This window comes from Phallusia mammillata, chromosome 4 (assembly GCF_965637545.1).
Source record: "Phallusia mammillata chromosome 4, kaPhaMamm4.hap1.1, whole genome shotgun sequence".
Classification (NCBI taxonomy): Eukaryota; Metazoa; Chordata; class Ascidiacea; order Phlebobranchia; family Ascidiidae; genus Phallusia; species Phallusia mammillata.
In genome coordinates, this window is record NC_137255.1 from 2,881,060 (window position 1) to 2,904,207 (window position 23,148).

At 35.2% G+C, this 23,148-nt stretch overlaps 2 protein-coding genes across 2 annotated transcripts; one reads left to right on the forward strand and one right to left on the reverse strand.

The window, feature by feature from the left end:
- The first annotated feature begins 199 nt into the window (after positions 1-199).
- Positions 200-2,450, forward strand: LOC145224259 (intraflagellar transport protein 22 homolog). Its single transcript, XM_080090718.1, has 4 exons — positions 200-374; positions 607-781; positions 1,388-1,560; positions 2,049-2,450. Exons 1-4 carry the CDS (start codon positions 297-299, stop codon positions 2,169-2,171), a joined length of 549 nt encoding a protein of 182 aa, XP_079946844.1. The 5' UTR covers positions 200-296; the 3' UTR covers positions 2,172-2,450.
- LOC145224254 (pyruvate carboxylase, mitochondrial-like) lies at positions 2,444-21,317 on the reverse strand. Its single transcript, XM_080090711.1, has 25 exons — positions 21,099-21,317; positions 20,584-20,667; positions 19,978-20,181; positions 19,562-19,727; positions 18,881-19,026; positions 18,314-18,431; positions 17,332-17,531; positions 16,859-16,929; positions 16,550-16,712; positions 15,743-15,925; positions 14,240-14,329; positions 13,431-13,575; positions 12,605-12,829; positions 12,121-12,277; positions 11,104-11,347; positions 10,696-10,807; positions 9,902-10,039; positions 9,060-9,218; positions 8,398-8,483; positions 7,908-8,087; positions 7,316-7,459; positions 5,244-5,361; positions 4,964-5,091; positions 4,013-4,102; positions 2,444-3,328 (listed from the first exon to the last, which is right to left on the reverse strand). Exons 1-25 carry the CDS (start codon positions 21,180-21,182, stop codon positions 3,170-3,172), a joined length of 3,594 nt encoding a protein of 1,197 aa, XP_079946837.1. The 5' UTR covers positions 21,183-21,317; the 3' UTR covers positions 2,444-3,169.
- Positions 21,318-23,148: the final 1,831 nt, after the last annotated feature.

Here is a 23,148-nt window from a genome sequence, read left to right on the forward strand (position 1 = left end):
CAAACAAAAATCGAAAAAATAATCAGTATCTTATCCGTTTTCAAACTATATAGCTGCAAAATAATTAACTCATAATTTTGTTTATATTATTTATAAATCACACAAACAAATTAAGTTTCGTTCCAACCAAAAAAATTTTCAATTTAAATTAGAAATTTCTATGAAATGCAACGGTCCGTTAAACTTGTTTTTGACGACAGCCATTCAAGCGTAACATTCTTTAAAGATAATTTGGCCAAATTGCTTTTGGAACTGAATTCTTGCTCATAAATTCGCATTAAAGCTTCATTTTAACCATGTACAAAGCAAAAATATGTGTGGTTGGTCCTTGTGAGGGAGGAAAAACGCTGCTATCAAATTTCCTTGGTGACCAGGTAAGAAAATTATGGTTGATTTGGTTTTTTAGGAAAATTATGTTGTTTTCAGATCTAGTAGTTTGGGTAGAAACCAACTAACAATGTTGCTATTTATATTTACCTAATCATTTGTGTTGTTTAGTTAGTTGGTTTAACATTCATCCAATATAAAAACACCTTAAAATCAACCCATAAATAATATGACACATATTGACAGAAACTATCTATTGATAGATTTTTTTATGTTTAGACAGATATTATCAACAGTACTTACAAGCCAACTGCTGGTGTCAGAATCTTGGAGTTTGAAAACCTTGTTGAAAGCAGGAATAACAATTCTGTAAAAGTTGATGTGGAACTGTGGGACTGCAGTGGAAATGAAAACTTGGAAAGTTGTTGGCCAGCAATGGCACATCGAGCTGATGGTAGTTGGATTTTAAGTTAATTTACCACCAATAAACTACTTATACTTGTTGAACATATTTTTAATTGACACAGAATGTAAAATATACAAAAAAAAAGTTGTTATGATTATGATTCTTTATAATAAAAACTGCTGGAAGAGCATTACTTGTTTATCATACATTATGCCTGCAAGCAACAGCTTATTTACACAAACAAAGCCGCCTGTATAATTTGACTGAAATTAACAGTTATCATGAAATCAACATGATAAAGATAAAAAAACGTATCTTAGGTGACATATTCTCAAATCAGTCTGTATATTTTTTTAACACATTACTGCAGATCACCCCATAATATATGGCATCAGTCCTTTTTCAAAAATATTTTTGGTGGCCGAAATCATTATTCACATTGGTTTGTAATAAGAAATACAAAGACTGATTTGAATGTGCTGAATTTTTTAGCTAAGTAGTGTCAATATATATGTGTACCTCGGATCGTGTGTTGAGCATCAGTGGATAAGGACGATTTCTGTATTTGTACATCTTTCATAAACAACATCTGTAATAGAAACTACCAATATTTACATATATTCAGTGGATTACTATTTGTTTGTGTTTTTTAAGGAGTGATTATCGTTTTTGATCCTGCTGTAACAAGGACGTCTCCTTCAGTTGAAGCTTTCTACAACTTCTTCGTCACTAATCAAAAATTAAAACCAGGGAACTGTTTGTTATTTGCAAATTCAAGATCAAAAGAAAATCGAAACATCCCATCTCCATTACCCAATGTACAAACGGTGAGTTATCTTTCTGTATGACTATAAATGTTACAACTAAGGCGTACTGGGATTAGCGCTGAAACGTTCAAGCAGACCAGTGATCATAGTACATGTGTATGTTTACCTTAGCTGATCAATAGTTAAACTGGTGATCCTCTGCTGAGAAGCTGACATGCACAGCATACAAGGCAGGCAACAGTGCTTGTGATTCTACTTTCCGTGTGCTCACCACTGAGCCTGTATAGCTCAGTTGGCAGAGCACAAGTCACAGAATGGCTCCTGCTGTCGGTTTAAATCCCACCACAGGCTAAATTTTTCTAGCCTACACCTTGTTTAATGGAAATGCTTGGGAGACCAGCTTGAGTCAGTATAAAGTGCTCAATAGACCTGGCATACTAGGATTTATAAATGTTACATGTTGAATATATGTCTGTCTAAAACAGATGCGCCAGTTTTTTGTGTTAACAAATGCAGCATTTAAGTAGCATTATATGTTTTGGTTGCAGATAACGTCCAACTTTGAGAACAAATCTGATGAGATTCAAAATGCCTTTCAAAAACTGTTGGAGAAAATTCTAGTTAAACTATCTGACAGTCGCGATAAAGAGGAATTAAGCATTATATCCTGAATACTGGTGCAGTTGAAGACATATAAAACCAACTATAAGCGACAGACCGTATAAGATTGTGCGCTAATGAATTTGTTTCTAATATTAGCAATATCACATTCTGTAAAAATAACAATATATATGAGTTAAGCCAAAAGTTTTGTAAAATGTCCAAGTATTGCATAAACTTATTTAGTTGATTTGTCATTTGGAAAATTTTAACCTCTTTTTTTGTAAAAACTTACTGACTGTTTCTTCTACTTTTCTGCATGTCAATAAAAAGATAGATGATATTTTGTACATTTTGCGTTGATGTGTATTAAGTCTAACGAGGCCATAGACATCTTACACAGCAAACCACGTATATATGCAAGCCACGAAAAAAGCGTCTGTTTGGCGTATTTCGGAACATAGAAATAAAATTACAAGTTGCACGCATTGCAAAAATATTGCCACGCAAAAAGACACACTAATATACCAAAATTACACCAAGAAATACAAAACACTTGCTTATTACCAGCTAAAAAGGTAAAATGAACGTGGTGCGAATGTTGTTTCGTATGGCTGGTGCAAAAGTAGAACATAGTACCAAAATGTCATGAAAAAATTGGCCAAAATGTCATGGAAAATGTCAATTAACTTGTTTTAAAGTACTATTAAGATATAAAACAAATGCTTTTCTAAACCAATAAGTTTTAATTTGAGGCTATTTTTGTTTGGTTTGATAAGAAAGTAGCACAATTTTATCCAGTGTTTTCGTATTGCATCAATTAAACACAAAAAAATCATTAGTATCAACACAAACACAAATAAATATTAATCGTCATGAAATTTTGTACAGCATTCAGTCATAAAACACATCTATATTTTGTGTATACAATCACCAGTACCAGGTAATGTTGCACAAAAAGGCTAAAAACAATTCATGTGTATCATTTCAAGACCATACTCAGCCCTATAAAGGGTTGACCTTGTATATAGTTCTAAGCCAGTGCATGATTTATTCTTGAGTAAGTCGATCACTGGATTTCCACCAATAAGTCGTCTCCTTCCACATGCATGCCAGATTTCACTGCAACGTCACGCACTTCTCCATCAACTGTCGCCGCGACAACCATTTCCATTTTCATTGCGCTGATTACGATGAGAGGATCTCCTTTGGCAACTTGGTCACCAACCTACAAACAAATAAAAAACGTCAATGACACAAAAACTAGTAGATTAAACCTTTGCTTATACTAATAGTCAAATCAAGGTTGAATTTAGTAGGTTTCTGACTCATTTGCAAAGATAGTCACAGCATTTGGGGGTAAAGGGGTGAAAATGGATATATACAACTTTAAGTTACAAAATACTTTAAAATACGCTGCAATGTACCAATCAAAAAAGTATGAAACTCCAGAATCATCTACTTTAGCAAGTATAGCCGTTTTAAAAATTTCACGTTTTGGGGGCTGTGGGTGAACCGAGGCATCAAACGGGGTCAAAATTCACATGGACCATCTTTAGACCAATCTATAATGAGTGTAAATTTGAAAAAGTTTGAACCATTCTTTCTTGACCAAAACGTGGGAACAAATCCACGTTAGACGGAAAAAAAGTATAGACAAAAACAATATTACTGTAATTACCATTATGTTATACTTTTTAGGTCTTCGATCAAAACACTATTTTTACTTATGTAACAGTAGTATGTGTTGGCCAAGGTGTGTTAACATCTTGTATTTTGCACTGTATTTAGTTATGGTGCCAAAATGAAATGTTTTTCAAAGCACAACATAATTTCTTGGAAACATACTGTCACAGGTAACGTGGCATATTGTTGACAACATATTGAATTTAGGAAGCATTGCAAGACTGACCTTGACTCTAACCTCAAGGACATCGCCAGGCATAGGTGATCCAACTGAACCCTTTACACCTTCTCTCGATTTCGGATGAAAATGCATCTCCTGCACAAACAAAGAAATTTATTAAAACCAAAAATGCGTGGTCATTGATATAAAGTTAAAAAATATACCTAAAACAAATTGGATCATTAATTAATCATAGCAAAACATGTTTACTAGTAAATTTGTCGAAACTGAAAAGTTACAGATCAACAATACAGTGTCTTAAATTTAAACCAGTGGTTCCCAACCGCTGGTCCGCCGACCGGTGCCGGTCCGCGTAAATATTTTGCCGGTCCGCAAATTATTTTCTTTATTTATACTTTTTAAAGTAGGCCTATTGCAAAGTTGTTGGCTGTAAAACTGGGGTAGCTTTCCACCATCGATATCCGCAAAATTGTTTAATAATTAAAGCTTTTGTGACGTTTATGATTGTTTTGTCATAAACTGCGTCTAGCATTCAACATTTCTTTGATAAACAAAGTTATTCTTCACTTTTAAGATGAGATTTATACTGGCAGCTAAACAACAGCAAACATCCAACTATCATTGACTTTGTATGTAAATAGATTGACATTTTGTTGTTTAAGTTGATTGCCGTTTGGTTCACTACGATCTTTTGTTGCCGGTCCGTGGAAATTTTGTAAGTTTTTACCGGTCCAGTGGCGTAGAAAGGTTGGGAACCACTGATTTAAACTGTCAAATTTGTATGTGTTGTTTTTTGGGGTAATGAAATTAAAATGTAAAAATTTGTGTTTTACAAAGCAACATTCTGTTTTCAGTATATATTTGACAAAATTATGTAAAGTGCACACTAGGTTAAGGTTATAAATCCTGTATGTTTACTATAAAGAACTGCACACAAGATATTATCCTTAAACTTTATCCTAAAATCACAAATAACTGATAAGTTTAAGTACAAACCTTTAAAGCCTCCTTGTCTTTAACTAGTATCGTCCTCAACTGCCCGTTAAGTTCCATAAAAACTTCTCTCTCACCGGTTTCTTCTTTCAAATCACCGACAGCCAGTGGCTTAATGTGAAGAGTTTTGCCTGGAAAAAAAGTGGTTTCTATTTAACTCATTCTTTGGCAACTTCAGTTTAAGCTTTAAACATATTGGAAATAAAGGTTCTTTGTTTGAAGCAAATGGCCCCTTAAATTTAACACAGTTTATCCAATTTAAAGCTTGTATTTTATTTCACACCTGGTTCAAGAGTCACTTTCAGTTCGTCAGCGATTCTTGGTCCCATCAGGAAATTGGGTGTGTCCAGTTTATCTACTGGTCCGTATTTCTTGAAGAAACGCAGGTAGTCGTCAGTGACCTGGAATGACAAAAAGGCGTTTGGAAAAAAATACATGAAGAAAGTAGTTTCAGATATAAAGTTGTAAGTCGGGCCTGGCTTTTGGGGTTTGGTATAAGCTGAAGTTATAACTTGACTTAGGCCTGGTATGGACATAAGTATACACTTGGTCATGCTTGTGTCAAAATTTCATCTTAGTGAATCCTAATTGTTAACTTTTTCCCGATAAAGTTTATTTGTCTTGTGTATGTTTATGCATAACTGATTTTGTATATGTGACAACTGGCAACTGCTTGACTTAGCATGTTTAGTTCAGTTGTTGTTGGGTTGAATCATGTGACTTGTTTATGTAAAATGCTTTGAATATGTATATCGATAATAACTTGTTTATTTATTCTATTTGAATAAGATAATTTAACACTATTTTTCACCTAACTCTATTAAAACTAGAATAGTGGTTTTCCTATATATTGCCAGTTTATATATACTACATCATATTTAACGATGTATCACATATTCCATTTAGAATATTTAGAATAGATATATATTTGGCACCTACATTTCATTGAGTCCCTTCATTTTTTTCCAGGTACTTTATAACATAATTGTTACTGCAAGCATAATCTAATGGGTCCCCACACACGCGTTTGTGCGGATTTATGGTAAACAAACATCCTGGTTATTTTTAGATTCTTAAGAAAAAACTTAATCAACTTCAGCCTTAACCCAACTTTGAAAGTTTTGTCCATATTCTTTTTGCATCATTATTGTCATATAATTACAAAAAACAGTAAATAAGAACAGGAAAATTACTTTCAATTTAATCTTATGCTTTGACCTTGCTATTGTCGTTCAAGGTCAGTTTTTAAACACAATTTTCCCAAAATGAAAATGTGCTTGATAACTTAATAAAACGACATAGCATAACTGCGCAAAAACAGCTGATTTCTAATCATCAACACGACTGTCTCGTAAAACGTCCATCCAGACGTCAAGCTGAGCACTCCCACCGCATTCACCCGCCTTGATCGTAAAAAAAGTGAATTACTACCTTGAGAGTTGAGACTTCTATCTGACTGACAGTGTCCACATATTATGGGCTGTAAAAGTAACTATTTGGCCGATTAAGGCAATTCTTTAAATACTAAAGAATAACCTAACTGCAAACAATTGTTTAACATTTCAGCACATTAGGGCTTGTATTTCTGGCCTAAAACTTATTATTTTGGGGTTTAAGGGGTAAAAATGGGTGAATCCAATAAAAAGTTACAAAATCTTTAGAATAGCTTACGTTGCACCAACCAACAAAGCATGAAACCCTCAGATTATGTACTTGGGTCAGTACAGCCAATTTTTATTTTTTTTCGTTTTGGGATCTGTGGGTGAACTGCTGGGTCGTTTGGGGTCAAACTTCAGGAGGATCAAATTCGGAACAATAACTAACATCTGTGCAAATTTGAAAAACTTTAAAGCACTCTTTCTTGACCAAACACATTTAACAAACCAGCAGTAGACAGAAACGAATATTTTGGGGTTTAAGGGGTGAAAATGGGTAAATCTTTTTTTAAAATTCAAAATTCTTTGAAATACCTGATATTTCACTAAACAACAAAGCATATAACTCCTAAATGAAGTACTTTAGCAAGTATAGCCGTTTTAAAAATTTCATGTTTTGGGGGGCTGTGGGTGAACCGAGGGGTCAAACGAGGTCAAAATTCACATGGACCATCTTTAGACCAATATCTATAATGTGTGTAAATTTGAAAAAGTTTGAACCATTCTTTCTTGACCAAAACGTGGGGACAAATCTGCGTTAGACGAAAAAAAAGAAAAAAGAAAAAAAAATATAGACAAAAACAATATGTGTCCCCTTCAGGGAAGGGGACCCATAACTAACATTTTAGATTTAAAGTTTCAGGCTTGAACTTTTGAGGTCCAGCACGTTACTACTGTAATAAGATGTTTATGTTTTTACTTTTGGGTACATTGCAGCACTCATGACGTCTTCGTCTGTAACTGAGCCATGCTCCTCAATCAAGTCTCGTTTAAGTTGTTCGCAATCGAGTGGTTCCAAAGACGCACCAGGTCGACCTTCGATGATCGGTTGATCTCGTACAATCTATATCCAAAAGAAAAAAACACTTTTGTCATGTATTTATGCATTAACTTTACAACGGAGAAGAATTGCTTCAACCAGACATAGTTTGTGACCGCAGTTGAGCAAAAAAAATATGAATTTTGGGGAGGTTAACATAAAACCGAAAAGGAATTTCTGCTGTTAATTTAAATCAACAAACTAATTCATATTTAATTCTTTAAAAAATCTTGTTCATCTAAATGATTAAAATGTTATAGCAGTTTGATCAGATAGTATTATTGAAAAAAAAAACTTGTTTTGCCAAAGATTGCCAAAAGAATTTTTCTCAAAAACCGAAACAGGTTGCAGTTACACCCGTTTATAACCACTTGATTCACATGAAACAAAGATCTTTATTTCACATGACTCAAATGTTTTTTCATGATTAAATTTTTGCACTATCACAAAAATTTTGCAGAAAAAAAGTTACCTTGCTTCGAAGGGGTTCGGGGAAACCACCTGGTGGGTACCCTATGACCCCTCTCATCATGTCGATGACAGATTGGGGGAACGATAACTCCTCTGCTCTATCTTCCACATCCTGAGCAGAGAGATTGTTCTGCACCATGAACTGTGCCATGTCTCCTACTACTTTCGACGAAGGAGTAACCTACAATCCAAAAACATTTTTTATGAAATGTTTAAACTTCAAAAAATTTGGGCAAAAAGAAATGGTTACATTAGGTTTTTTTCCAAATGTACAAAGTTTTTGCACACAAAAAATTACCTATTTGTAAAGTAATAAAAAATGGTTAATAAATTATGTTGAAAAAAATAATTTGAGTTGTTTAAATGTGTTGTGCATATTTTTTGGATAAATTTCGTTTGTCAATCATGGCATTAATTTTTCACATTTATTCATATCTGTTTATCAACTATTCAAATCAAGTTCAGCATAAAAATTATAGTTTGCATTTCACCTTTACAAGATCTCCGAACATTTGATTGGCTTCGATATAACGTTCCTTGACTTTAGAGAATTGACTTCCAAGACCCATTGAATGTGCTGAAAAGGTAAAACAAGTGTAATATATAAACAGGCCATAAACACTACATTTAAAAAGCTTTTTAAACTATTCTGACCAGGGTTGTTGGGTTGGTTAAAAGTGTTCAAATTCTGACCTTACTCTTAACAACTGTTTTGACTCCAATTACCACAAAGCTATAATGTGGCCAGTGCACAATTTATTGCTGCCTTTTTAACAAAATTTCAAAAATCCCGATTCCAAATCAAATTCAACAATATTTAAAACCTAATTCATAGTAAGCCTTGTCATGTTGGAATGCTTGGTGACCGGCTGATTCAATACAACACCTTCAATAGGCCTGGCATGCTATGATTTCTATATATGAGTGTGTAGTGATTGCTGGTCTGTATGAACACTTCAGGGCTGATCTCAGTTATGAATTTATGTTCATCGCAACTATTTAAAAACTAACTACACCTTACAAAGCAGAACTCATTTTCAGATGTAGCATTCAAATAACTGTGCAACTACACAAAAAAAAACTAGTTATACATTTTTAGTTATGTAGTTTTACCAGATAAAGTAAAAACAATCCAAATTTGAATAAGGTTTACCTTGGAAGTGAAGATTTGTGTATTGTCCACCTGGAATTTCATGCTTGTAGACACTTGAATCACCAGATTTCATCGAGATGGTGCATTCGAACGGAGCATACAGCTGACGAGTTTGTTCCCAGTAGTCGTTGTACTCGTTTAAATGTTGCATTGGAATTCCTTTGCACGAAAACAAATAATTGGAATATGTAATACTTCAATATACATAAACATAAGCCAAATTTGACAAAACAATACAGAGGAATAGGCTGCAGACAGTGCACACTGTTTCGAACATATAAGGTCTCATCAGTGCAGCTGGTGGCCAGAGATCGGCCGTATTGGCTAGCGTAGCCATTCAACAGCACTCCAGTTTGTTGGGAGTAACATGGTAAAAACACATTTTACACTAGCCCAGTGGTTCTCAAATTGGGGTCCGAGGATCCTTCGGGGACCGCCAGCTGGGACGAGAGATCGGCCGTATTCACTAACAAAGCCATCTAATGTCACTAGGATTTGTGGAGTAACAGGCTAAAATGTCATTAAAAACAGTGTTTTGAAACACTATATATGGATCTGTTCATAAAAATGATGAAAAAAAATACCAAAATAGACATAAAAAAGCGACATGCTTTATTGTTTAAACGTTTTGACAAATGCTCATGCCATCATCAGTGATATAAAGGGCCACATCAGTTACACCTATTTATGGCCACTAGAGTCACACGAAAGACTGATAAAAAAGGTACACCTTTGGGCCGTTATATTTTCAAAACAAATAAATCAAAATAATGACCCAACTTAGAAATATGTTAATTGACGTAGTTTTCTGGGAAATTGTGCATCTCTGTATATTATCATACCTGTATCCAGCTTGGTTCTCTCCAGTGATGTCACAATGGCTCCGAGACTTGGTTGTGATGTCATACCCGACATAGAATCGATAGCAGCGTCAACGATATCTGCTCCACTTTCAGCTGCAGCTAACATCGCAGCTACACCTAAAATACAAAAGTTAGTTGTAAAAAAATTATAATAAATAACAGCTACACCTAAAATATTTAAACAATAATTTTAATAACAGGAATTGAATATTACATAAAGTGTAACCAACAATACTCCACAGCTTAAAAAATAAATTTAAATTGCAAAATATACTTAAAATATGGGCAAGGACCATTCAAGTATAGAAAAGCAGTAACTGACTGCTAGGGCCAAAACTGCAAATGTTCTGTTTGGTCGAGCACCGAGCATCTCATGTTAATGCTTGGTGCCTAAACATGCTTGGTGCATTGTAAAGACATGTTAGTTTTGTAGCTTTCCAAGGTCCCCAATGTCACAACAGTGTATTAAATTGTACAGGGCCCAAGAGTGCACATTTTTCCACACTCTAACATAGTTAAAAAAACAGTCATCTTTGTTCTTGGATACCCTTTCGAACGATAGTTTTACATGTCAGCAGGAAATAAATATGCAAATTTAATGCTCAAGTCAGTTTGTGGTACTGCTCGGCCGAGCACCAAACATAACAAAACAGTGATGCTCCATACCGAGTTCTTGGGTTCTGGCTCAGCCCGGCCCATCTCTACTGGATTTTTTCCACACTAGGATTATTTTGTTTTCAAAATCTTGCTTTATTCTCAAACAATGTATCTACCTGCTCCAGATGTATCATGTGTATGTACATGGATTGGCATATCAGGATATCGCTCACGTAGTTCACCAACCAATATTCGAGCAGCTTGCGGTTTAAGAAGACCAGCCATATCCTGAAAGTAAATGTTAAAATTAACACTAAAAGTTTAAGCAAAGAGTTGTTGGTAATTTAAATTAGGTTCCTATCTAATCCAGTAAAGAAAAATGCATTAGCAAAATATTCGTTTTTTTTTTATTTAAAACTATGTAAAAGTATTTTATAAATAAAGAAAAATCTTTGTTTATAGCAATAAAGTAAAAATGTAAGCTAAAATTTAAAAAAAACTTTTCATCTTCTATGATTCAACTCCTAACCATTTAATTTTCCTTACGTTTTTACCAAAAAACATCACACAAATTTCAAAGTTACCTTAATGCACAAAATATGCGTTCCCATCTTAACGAGTTCATCGGCGAGATTGAGGTAATATTTTAAATCGTATTTTGTCACTCTTTCGGGGTCAGACACGTCGCCGGTGTATGACATGGCAGCTTCGATGACGCCACCAGCTTCACCGACAGCCTCGATGCCCAATTGCATGTTGGGTAAATAATTCATTGAATCAAAAACTCGGAAAATGTCCATGCCATTAAAACATGCAAGTTCACAGAATCTGCAAATAAATTAGGTGTTTTTTAACACTGCAAAGTTTGTCCTTTTACACCCCGTTTGTTTTATACAACCCTATCTCCTTTTTTGCAACAAACTATAACAAATAAACTGGAGGCGACATGAAATGCTGCAGGCCGCACTTTGCTTACCCCATAGTTCAGTGGTTCCCAAACCACGTACTAGGCCACCAAGACATTTTCAATGGGCCACAGAGCCATTCGAACAGATTCTACTGTTTTGTTGTACTGTAAATATTTTGTGCTGTGTTTTGAAAAACATAATATTTGCAAAGAATTCCGAATCTTGTAGCCAAATTTCAGGAGCATGTATCTCATTAAAAATAAATTGCTAGAAACCATTTCGCCTGTTTTTGAGTTATTTTTTGTGCCCAAATTTACAGCACATGGTGGGCCACAAATCGCTATTAAATAGACATTTGGGCCACAGACCAATAAAGTTTGGGAACCCCTGCCCTAGTCTAAGCATACAGCATGCCGCTTACAATATTTTTTAACATCTCAACAGCTTATATGCCATAAATATGTACAATTATATACGTACGATTTTAGCTTTTCGCATCTTTCTATTATTCGTAAAGGAAAATGATTTAATTGCAGCAAAAAATTTGGCAAATTAGATAGGTCATAAAATTTCAAATTTAACAAAAAATCCAAAATTTGCCTAAAGTCTAATAATTTAAATTTTAAATATAGTGCTATGAAGAAATGTGTAAAAAGTATAAGTTATCAATATGAATGTTTTTAAAAAATTGACCTTTTGACAACATTATCTGGGTAACTTGTGTATCCGACACCATTTGCTCCTCGCAAGAGCATCTGGAACGGAATATTTGGAATTCGTTCACGCATGGCCCGTAATCTCTCCCATGGACACTCATGTAAAAATCGAAGAGCAACATCAAAAGTGGCACCTGTCAAAATTCATCAGTTAAATACCTTTCATAAAACATTTTTCCTATGATTAAGTGTCCAATAAAAGCTTCTGTAGTTTGAAATGAATTCAACTAAGGTTTTTATTTCTAAAATACAGTAAACCTCCGTTAATCCGGACCGTTTGGACCAACAAATTTGTCCGGATTAGGCGAAGATCTGGAGTAAGCAATATTAATTTGTTAAAGTCTTACCACATTACAAATCATTTGTACTCCTATATTTTTCTGAAATAGGCGAAGATCCTGATTAACCGAATCCAGTTTAACCCAGGTTTTCCAAAGCAAAATTTTGATAAAAAAACGTACCTCCCCAATTTTCCACAGAAAAAAGACTGTTAAGTCGCCGCGCAACAAATGGAGAAATTCTTGCAAGATCGTAAGTGCGCACTCTAGTGGCAAGTAAGGATTGGTGAGCATCTCGCATCGTTGTGTCTGTGATGAGGAGCCCTTCATTTTGACGAATTGCTTTTGCAAATTCTTCTGGCCCCTTCTCCAAAAGCAAATCCCTCCAACCACTAGGAGTAAATTCACCTAAAAATATCATTTCAAAATTTACTTCAATTTTTCATATGTCCGGACGTATACACAAGCTTCACAAGTATACTGGGGAACACTGTAAGCAACCCTAGATGTGCACGCTGTGGTCACACACTAGTTTATGTGCAGCACAGATTTTGATGTGCTTTGACATACACACAAGCGCTTTGAGTACATTAGGGACGACTGTGAGCAACAGAAGATGTGCACGCTGGGGCCACACACCAGTTTATGTGCCATATACATTTTCATGTTCCCAGACCTATACATAAGTTTCCTAATAATACACACAGAGCAACATTAAATGTGCATGTTGTGGCACATACCAGTTTATTAGTAGCATGAATTTCTATTTGTGGGCATACATGCAAGTTTCTTAAATACGCTGAACACCACTGTTAGCAACATTGGATATGTACGCTGGTTCACAAAGTGTTGTTTTTTGGCTAATTTCCATAGTTTTTAGTATTTTGTCAGCCAAGAGAGTTAAAACAACCCTTTCTAATACTTTATTTGCCCAAAAAATATACACAAAAAACATATTTGACATTCAGTGGGTAATATGTGTAATTTGTTGTTAGTCAATTATCCATACCTGGAGGTAAAGTGGGTAATGCAGGTTCAGCATACGGTGGTTTCAAGTTCGTTGGTAGTGGCGTTGAAGGACCGTTTACCATAACTTCTGCAAGGTACTGTAGCAAACGACCAGCGCGGTTTTGACTGGGTGAAAGTTTGAAGAGCTGTAAATGATTAATATTTAATCGGTGATTTCGTTTACTCAGGGTGGTAACATGTCGTTATGTCGACACATTTTATTTGACGCGAACATAACTGAATAAATATTAAAGAGAGTCTAGGGGCTAGTATTCAACATTTGAACTATATGATGAATATAATGGCCTAAATGGACATAAAAGCGACATACACTAAACATTTGGCCAAAAAAAATTCCAAATTAGGCAAAAGTTTTGACTAACCAATGTCGATAAGTAGCCTTACCACATTAAAAATCATTTGTATCTCAAATTTGCCCAAATTAGGTGAAGATATGGATTAACCGAATCCAGTTTAACCCGGGTTTTGGCATGTCAAGACAGTATGCCCAGAAACACTATACAACGGACTTGAAAAGTAATTTAATCGTAAACATACTGCCAAAGTTCTGGTGTATATAGAACACATCATGCAGACGTTTCAACAATCTCTGTTGTCATCATCAGTGCAGGTTGTATTCTATACACACCAGTACTTTTGCAGTAATGTTTATGATTGTCAGTATGATTTTAAAAGAACAGGTTATTTGGCATGCAGCATTCAAAAGGTTTCTGACTCGTTTGATGTTTTAAACAGAATGACAAAATGGCATATCTTGACAAGCTGTTTCTTTTGCTAGAAGTTAATTACCTGTGGATTGTTGTCAATAAATTGAGTTGTTATTGTACCATGAAGAAAAGTGTCATCGGTAATCACATTCATCAAAAATGGAATGTTCGTCTGCACAAAATACACACAACATTATCACACTATTATTATAATCATCAATGAAAAAAGGCCAGAAACTACTTGTAAAACAATTCCAATGATCTAGTTCTAAAAACAGGCAAAAACTAAAGATACTCAAGGACCATTTTAGGCACTTTTGATTCTAGAAAAGGCATACTGCTTCAGCCTATACATACAGCTTAATACACCACTGGTGACATAAGAGACCTTGCAAAGTTACACAACTAGCGTAGAATTGGGAATGTGATGAAACATTTGTGGTTTTGGCCCATCCCTAGATTATTTCGGGGTTTAAAGGTTGAAAAATGGGTGAATCCAAAAAAAGATACAAAATTCTTTAAAAAAAACTTACATTGTACCAAACAACAAAGCATAAAACTCCAAGATGCTGTACTTTAATCATACAGCTGAAAATTTTTACGTTTTGGGGGCCTATGGGTGAACCGCTGGGTCATTCGGGGTCAAACTTCAGGAGGATCAAATTTAGATTAATAACTAACATCTCTCCAAATTTTAATAAATTCGGAGCACTCTTTCTTGACCAAACACGTTTAACAAACCAGCATTAGACAGAAAAAATAAAAAAATAAAAATACGAACAAAAACAATATGTGTTCCCTTCACAGAAGGTAAAAAACTAAAAACAGGCAAAAACTAAAGATACTCAAGGACCATTTTAGTGACTTTTCTACTATGTACCATCATTTCACCAAAAGAAATAAACCCAACTCAACTACTATGTATGAAACATTAGGGCCGGGCCAGAAACTAAGTAGTCGGTACCGAGCATCACTGTTTTTATTGCTCTGTGCTTTGCCGAGCAATTGCACAAACGAGCATTAAATTTGCATATTCATGCCCTGCTATCACACAAAACTAGTGTTCGAAAGGGCATATTTCTGGTGCCTGTACAACTTAATACACCGCTGGTGACGTAAGAGACCTTGGAAAGTTAGCATGAAATTAAGTAAAACATTTGCGGTTTTGGGCCATACCTATTAATTGTACAAAAAATTTAATGTACATGTGGGCAAAAAAACTCTAAATACCCTTTTGGGTGCAAGCCCATATAAAGCAGAGCATCAAATTTCATGGGAATAAAGGAAGAGCAGCAGTCTGCAAGCGGACTGTTTAATATCCTGTAATTTGAAATATGAGAATGCAGCATAGTCTATAGTGCAAAATGAGCGGCATTTTTTAGCTGATGATGTTAAAACATTTCCCAGCAACTTGCCACAGAAATGTCAAATTTAAATTTGCATTTTTGGGGGGAAATAATGGCGTTATCATATGTGGTTGTTTTATGTGAGAAATCAAACCATAATTTTAAAAAAAATGCACTAGTTGCACCAGTTAATTCTACCAACTAAAACCAGCAAAAAGTCGTCGAAAAATATTTCAGACCTTAACTCCACGTATTCTGAATTCCTGTAGAGCTCTGTGCATTTTTCTTGCTGCAGACGGCATATCAGCTGCGTGTGATATCACTTTTACGAGCAGAGAGTCATAATGCGGCGATACAATTGCTCCTGCAAATGCTGATGCACTGTCAAGACGAATGCCCATGCCTTCGCCACTGCGGAACACCTAGAAACACAATATGAACTAAATCATAGTACGCCAGGCCCATTGAAGGTGTTATATCAAATCAAGCTGTACTCCTTAGCATTGCTAAATGGCATGGCACAGACTAGAAAAATCTAATTTATAGAGCTCTTCTGGCAATTGTATGAAAAATCTAGCCTGTGGTGGGATTCGAACCCACGGCAGGAGTCTTTCTGAGACTTATGTTCCACCAACTGAGCTGGCTCAGTGGTGAACCTGCCGAAAGTCAAATCACAAGCACTGGTGCCTGCCTCGTATGCTGCACATGTCAGCTTCATAGTAGGGGATCGCCAGATTGACCAGTATCAGTTAAGATGAACATAAATCCATAACTGGGATCAGCCCTGAGGTGTTTATGCAGACCAGCAATCAAGGTCATTCATAACAACTTCTCTTAGTTTTACATAATTTATTCATGATAAGTTGGGTGTAGGTTCATGATACCTTTCTGCCAAAAAAATTAAAACTTTCCGAATTTAGGAATTCCTTCAAACAAATATTCAGGGCATAGCCAAGTGGTTAACACAACAAGTTGGTAGGTCGTTGCTTCTAATCCTGTCTCAACCCTTTGTGTGTTACCCTGAGCAAGAAAAATGAGCGACATACCTCAATTCTTCCTGTGTCGGGTCTGAAATCATGAGCGGGATCTTCGGTTGTGACACGACATTGAATTGCGCAACCATTTACTTGTATGCGTTCTTGAGTGAGACCAAGTTCTGGAAGTAGATATCCCTCGGCGAGACGGATTTGGGATTGCACCAGGTCAACACTATGATAAAGCAAAAAAATGTTAGTTGTAAACAAAACATTTCTGGAATTTTTTTTCGGAATTTTTTTTTTGACATCAATTTTTTGGGTTGTTGTAGAATCAAACATTTCGATATATTGATGTGGATTTTTGTTGTAAGCTCTTACCCGGTAATCTGTTCCGTAATTGTATGTTCCACTTGTAAACGTGAATTGACCTCTATGAAGTAATGGCGACCCTGCAAAAGTAATAATTGCATTTTAATTAACATTAAGTATGTCCTTAAAATTAGCCGAATTATTTTATTAGTCAGTGTCACAAAATCATTATTTATATAAAAGAATATTTATTGTTGGAAGTTCATCTAGGAATATTTCCAATATGTCCGAAGAGTTTATCTAAACTCTTAATATGTCGCCAATTTCAGTGTGCTTTACTCGGTTAATCCGGTCCCGTTTGAACCAAAAAATTGTCCAAAATAGGCAAAGATCTGGACTAACTGATGTTGATAAGTTACCACATTACAAATTATTTGTACCTCAAGTTTTGTCAATAGGCGAAGATCTGGATTAATCAAATCCAGTTTAACCTAGGTTAACAGTATTTTTTAAGAAAAATGCTATTCTATATCTATATTTACTTGTGAATCAAGCAGAAATTCAACAGTTCCAGCATTCTGATAACCGACATGTCTAGCTATCCTCAGCGCATCGTCAGCTAGCATACGACGGAGTGTGATCGGTAAATTAAATGCAGGAGCAAGTTCAACAACTTTCTGATAACGGCGTTGAATTGAGCAGTCGCGCTCGTAGAGATGAACCAAGTTGCCAGCTTTGTCACCTAAAAGTTTTTTTATGAAAGAATTTTTACACTTTCATTTTGTATGAAATACCTTCAGAATAGCTTTAGTTTCAATAATATGTATTTCAATGCTATATTTTTTTCTAATATTTGTACATTTCACTATATTTTATGTAGTAAATCTTTTTTTATTATTGAAATCTCCTTACAAGTAAAACAACTGTGACGATTCAGGGTCATTAAAATCAGATCAAAAATCCCGCTTTTATTTGTTTTTAGACACTGATGATGCTTATAAAAGCGAAATGCATTTGTTTTGAAAAACAAAAAAAACAGCAACAAATTTAGTGGTTTTTCACATTGAATCTTCACAACTTTTTATTAAAAAACCTTAAGCAAATGTTACAAAAAAATATATTTTTAAAGAAGTTGTTTTACTAAATTTTGCTGCCCAAAAATATAATTCCAAAATTTGTTATCAATATTAATTGCTCCCAAAAATGAGCAATAATTGCATATTGGACGAACAACAATCTTACAAATGTTAAATTGACTTCAAGTGGTTTAACAATTACACAATGACCTAAGTGTTGAGACAAGCACATAAAATATGCATGAACCAACATAGGCCAGACTTTGTATATTTGCTGTGTCTACAACAGTACACAACAAATCAAATGCATATACAGCATAGGTTTCAATTACACACACACATAAAGGCCATATGCTCTAATAAAAAGATTTGCTGTGTAAGAGTGGGTAATCATATTGATTTATATTTGCCAGTTATAAAACCAGTTATAAAACCATGTTTGGCATACCTAATATCTGAACTTCAATATGTCTTGGTCCTTCTAAATATCTCTCAACAAACATCGCTCCGTTACCGAAAGCCTTTTCTGCTTCAGATACAGCTCTGTTAAAACTATCTTCCAATTCCTGATGACAAAAATACAGCCATTTTAATGTTGATGTAAAAATGTTAGAACATACAAGTTTTGTGTACAGTGTTACAAAATTCAAAATCAAGATATGTTTTTGTTGTAATAAATGGTCTATACCAGTGGTTCCCAACTAGGGAGGAATTTTAACATTGAGGGGAGGAATTTACTTTAATTTTTACATGTGGTGTTTAGCTCTATAAATATAACCTGTGAGATACATTACAGACCAAATTTTAAACGACCTTTGCATGGTTTAGCATCTACTATGTAGTCCATTTGGGAGGAATCAAAATGTTTTAAATTGTTAAGGGAAGAATGCATCGAAAAGGTTGAGAACCACTGGCCTATACTGTCATAAATATACAAAAAAATGGATTTTTGCCCACAAAACTAAACATTTCGTGTTTAAATGCTTTGTCAAAGTACAACGTAACATTTACTCACCGACATCTTATTTACAAATCTCATGCCTCGGCCCCCTCCTCCAAATGCAGCTTTGAAAATTATGGGAAATCCATTTTGCTCAACAAACTCACGGGCTTCGGAAAACGACGTGATTGGATGATCTGTACCTGGTATCACTGGTACATCTAATAAAAAAACAAGTTAGTATTGGAAAATATATGAAAAACATAATCCACTGTTTTTTTTTAACAATCTTGTATGCAGTGAGACATAAATGCTGATAAGCCATTACATCATGATACAATGTATCACTGTTAGTCATACAACTTTAACTAAATCATCCTTAGCACATATTCAACTGAACATTGCTTCATCTAAAACAGGAGTGCACAGCTTTTTCGCTATGACAGCCGCATTGCAGATCCGAATTTCACTAACCGCTGCCATGTGTCTGCTTGTTTTGTTTTCACATAAATACCATCGAATGGCACCTGAAGAGCTCAGATTAATTTCTAACTTGATGCACTGTTTATAATGCCATCATTTAGATTGTGATGCTTGTGGTGCCTGTTTTAATGCAGTGTTTGAACACAATAGGCATACAAAAAGTCACATTTGGCTATAAGGCTGGTACTACTTTTTCCAGTCGGACAAAATCTATTTAAAGCAGCAGGTTGTGCACCCCTAATTTAAAACGAAAAAAAAAAGAAATAGTCACACCTGATGCTACTGCAATTTTTCTGGCAGCCACTTTGTTTCCCATTTGTTGCACGACGGTTGGTGACGGGCCTATGAACCTGATCCCAGCATCTATGCAAGCTTGTGCAAAATCTGAGCGCTCGGAAAGAAATCCATATCCAGGATGAATTGCATCCACCCCAACTTCCTAAACATGAACATGTTTACATGATGAAAAACACTAGTTACAAATTTTAACATGCAGGTATTACAGTAAACCTTGGTTAAACCTGATTCGGTTCATAAGGATCTTCATCTAATTTCAACAAAACAAAAGTACAAATGATCTGTAACGTGGTAAGGTTTGAACTTACTGACATCGGTTAATCCAGATCTTCGCCTAATCTGGACATTCTCTACTTAAAAGATGGGCATGCAGAAATTAAGAACAAACTTACCTTTGCAACAGCAATAATTTCGGGGTAGTTTAGGTAAGCATCAACTGGTTGCAATCCTTTGCCAACCAAATAAGATTCATCTGCTTTCTGTCTATGCATATGTTGGGTATCTTGCTCGGAATAAACAGCAACAGTTCGTATTCCTAGCTCTGTACAGGCTCGGAAAACTCGAATGGCAATTTCTCCTCTGTTCGCAACCATAACCTGCAAATAAAAATATTAGTTTTCTATTCATGTCTTTTTAAAATTTGTGCATGGTCTTTTGTTACGCAGGTTTTAAATAGGTGTTTATTTTTGGGGGGCTTACATGCAGTGGTGGGATTCTTTTTTTTTGTCAGCCGGTTCTATCACAAAAGTCATATTTTTCAGCTGGTTCTGTTACAAAAAGTCTATTGACAGTAACCAGTAATGCTAACCGGTTCACTGATCTCATAAAATTTCGTGAGACAGTTCTATAGAACCAGTGCTAACCGGCTAAATCCCACCACTGCTTATGTGTCCAAATAACTCAATGACTGGTATGTAAATAAACGAAATTGCTTTCGAAATGTACGAATTCCGTACAAAAGTATTAAATTCTTGTTCAAAGTCTTTTCACTTAGATACCTTGTTGATTGGTTTAACAGAAGAGTCGGCAGAAACTTTGTTTGGGTAGGTAACTCCATAAGTTGTCTTGTAATGTCTGCGAGCCTGAAACAAAAACCAATGTTGTGTTTGATTTCTATGAAAGTTTAGTCAACTAACATGTAAATTTATACACAAATAAAAACACATCAACAAAACAAATTGTTTGGAACACTATATACGGATCTGTTTGTAAGTTTCAATGGTGACTCAAGTGTATATAAACGTATGTAACTGATGTGGTCTTCATATTACTATTACTTCATATTATGTCTTTAGCATTTGCCTAAACGTTTGAAAAACAAAGCATCTCACTTTTTACATCTATTTGGGCTGTTATTTTCACCATTAAAACAAGTTGTGACCAATAATTATTGCGAAATTAGTGAATATTTACTGTTCTTATTATCTGTGCAAAAAGTGCTGGTATTCTTCTTACCTGCTTTGTATTCATTACTTATCAATAAAATATACCCTCAAACAGAAGCAAAACTTACTTGCAATGCAAGAGGAACATCATTTCGGAGGCAAGCAGCTCGGTGACGCACACTAAAAACTGTGTTCAAATTAAGCATCCGCATCGTGCAAAGGTTTTGTAATCCTTACAGATGATGACTTTGTTCAACAGCAATACAACATTTCGATAAACTATAACACCTTTACAATATGGACAGATAAGGTTTTCTTCTATTTTTCTACAAGACAGAAATAAGTCCACTAATGACAATGGTTTTGTTAGTGTCCAAGTATATGATGATAAGTTACTGGTTTTTTCTATCTTTTTGTTTTAAATTGAAATACACTTTCTAAATCCGTTTGAAAAAGTTTCATGTTTTATTAAGCTATTTTCTATCAAAAACCTGGGCAACTTTATACTGTAAAACCTAAACAATAAATATCACATTTTTTGTAATGTTAGCATATTTGAATTTCACACTGGTAATGTTGCAATATATTATAGTAAAATTGTGCAGCCTAAAGACATAAAAACGATTCTATTTTACTGTTGCTTCACACACGTTTGCAAAATTGTCAACTATAAAGACAAAAATAACACCTAAACTGGTTCCTACGCCTTTAATGGTACAGTAGCATACCATATCCCTAACTGTTTATCTGACATACAACGCTTTGCCTTAAAGCAATATCCCGTTTAAAACCAACAGAATAAGGTCAAAGCACCGTCTGTTAACAACACGAAACATGTACGAGCTAATAGCAGCAACAACCGCCGTTTTTCGCTAAGATAAATAAGAAACAAAAAAAACGCGTCTGCAAAACGGAGCAAATGCAAAAATCGATCTGGGCAACTTATTCATTTGCTATAAGTTGTTATTAGCGCAGCTGTTGTTAAAATGATCTCTGGGGATTAAATGAAGTGGGAATTTGGAGAAAATATTTGTGCATTTGCGTACGTTCAGTTGGGCACGTGTACCACATTTGTTATGTTGGACTTTGGACCTGACAGCACGCCGGGTTGCGTGTTCGATGACACCATTGTTTGTATTGGCTACATCGTTTGAAATGAAACCGGCTCGAGGACCAATGTTTTACGGTAAACGCCAATTCTATTCAGTTTTATTTCCCACGTAGACTTTAAATGTCAAACTCAATACATATAACAATATAAAGAAAAGTAGTACATACTGAACTCTTATATTACTAAAAAAGCGATTTTTTTTGTCTTTATTTTCTGAAATTTTGCGTTGAAGTACAGCTAACTAACTGTAAACACTTGTTTTTGGCACCGAAAATGTCACGGTAACGTACTCGTGTCGCGAATAAATGACTTAAACCATCAGCTAAACAGTGTATTCGGATATTATGTATCTACTAGCTTCAAAACGTCCGTTGTTAAGCCTCCCTCTTCTTCCATACAGGAACTCGAGAACGTTTGAGCCGCACGTCTAAACGACCGGATGAATACTAACGTTTAATCACATGTAGTTTCCCTTTCGTCGCGTTTTGCCTAATAAAATAAACTTACTCTTTAAACTCACGTTCAAATTATGTCATTCTGTTTTGCAGGCGTCTTTTAATACGTTTTCAAGTCAATTTGTTTTCCATGAAACTTGGCACATTAACGTTGCTTGTTCGATTTCACATAGCATTCCTACATGTTTGACATTTAAGTATCAGCTGTTCTGTCCTCTAATAAACTTCCATTCCAACCTTGCTTGCTTCGTGGCAATAATGACAAACCAAAATTTTCAACGATTTACCAAAAACTGGCGAAACATCACAAAACGCCCCCTTTTCAATCGTGCTTTGCCGTGATTGGTCGATGGTTTAGAGGCGTTTCAGCAAGTACGCCCACTTTTTGATGACGCACGATAGTTCGGCAAACCTTAAAAACAAGCAAATCAGGTTGTTATGAACGCTGAAGTGACGAGAAGCGTCTCTTTATTCCCGTCTGGTGTGGACGTGCAGACCATCATGTGGTTTTGTTATGCTACACGGTCGAACAAGTTTAGCGCAGGCCCAGACAGCAGCAGTTAACATGGGACAAAAATTCTGTTATTTCCCTGTGTACGTAGCATTCTGCAC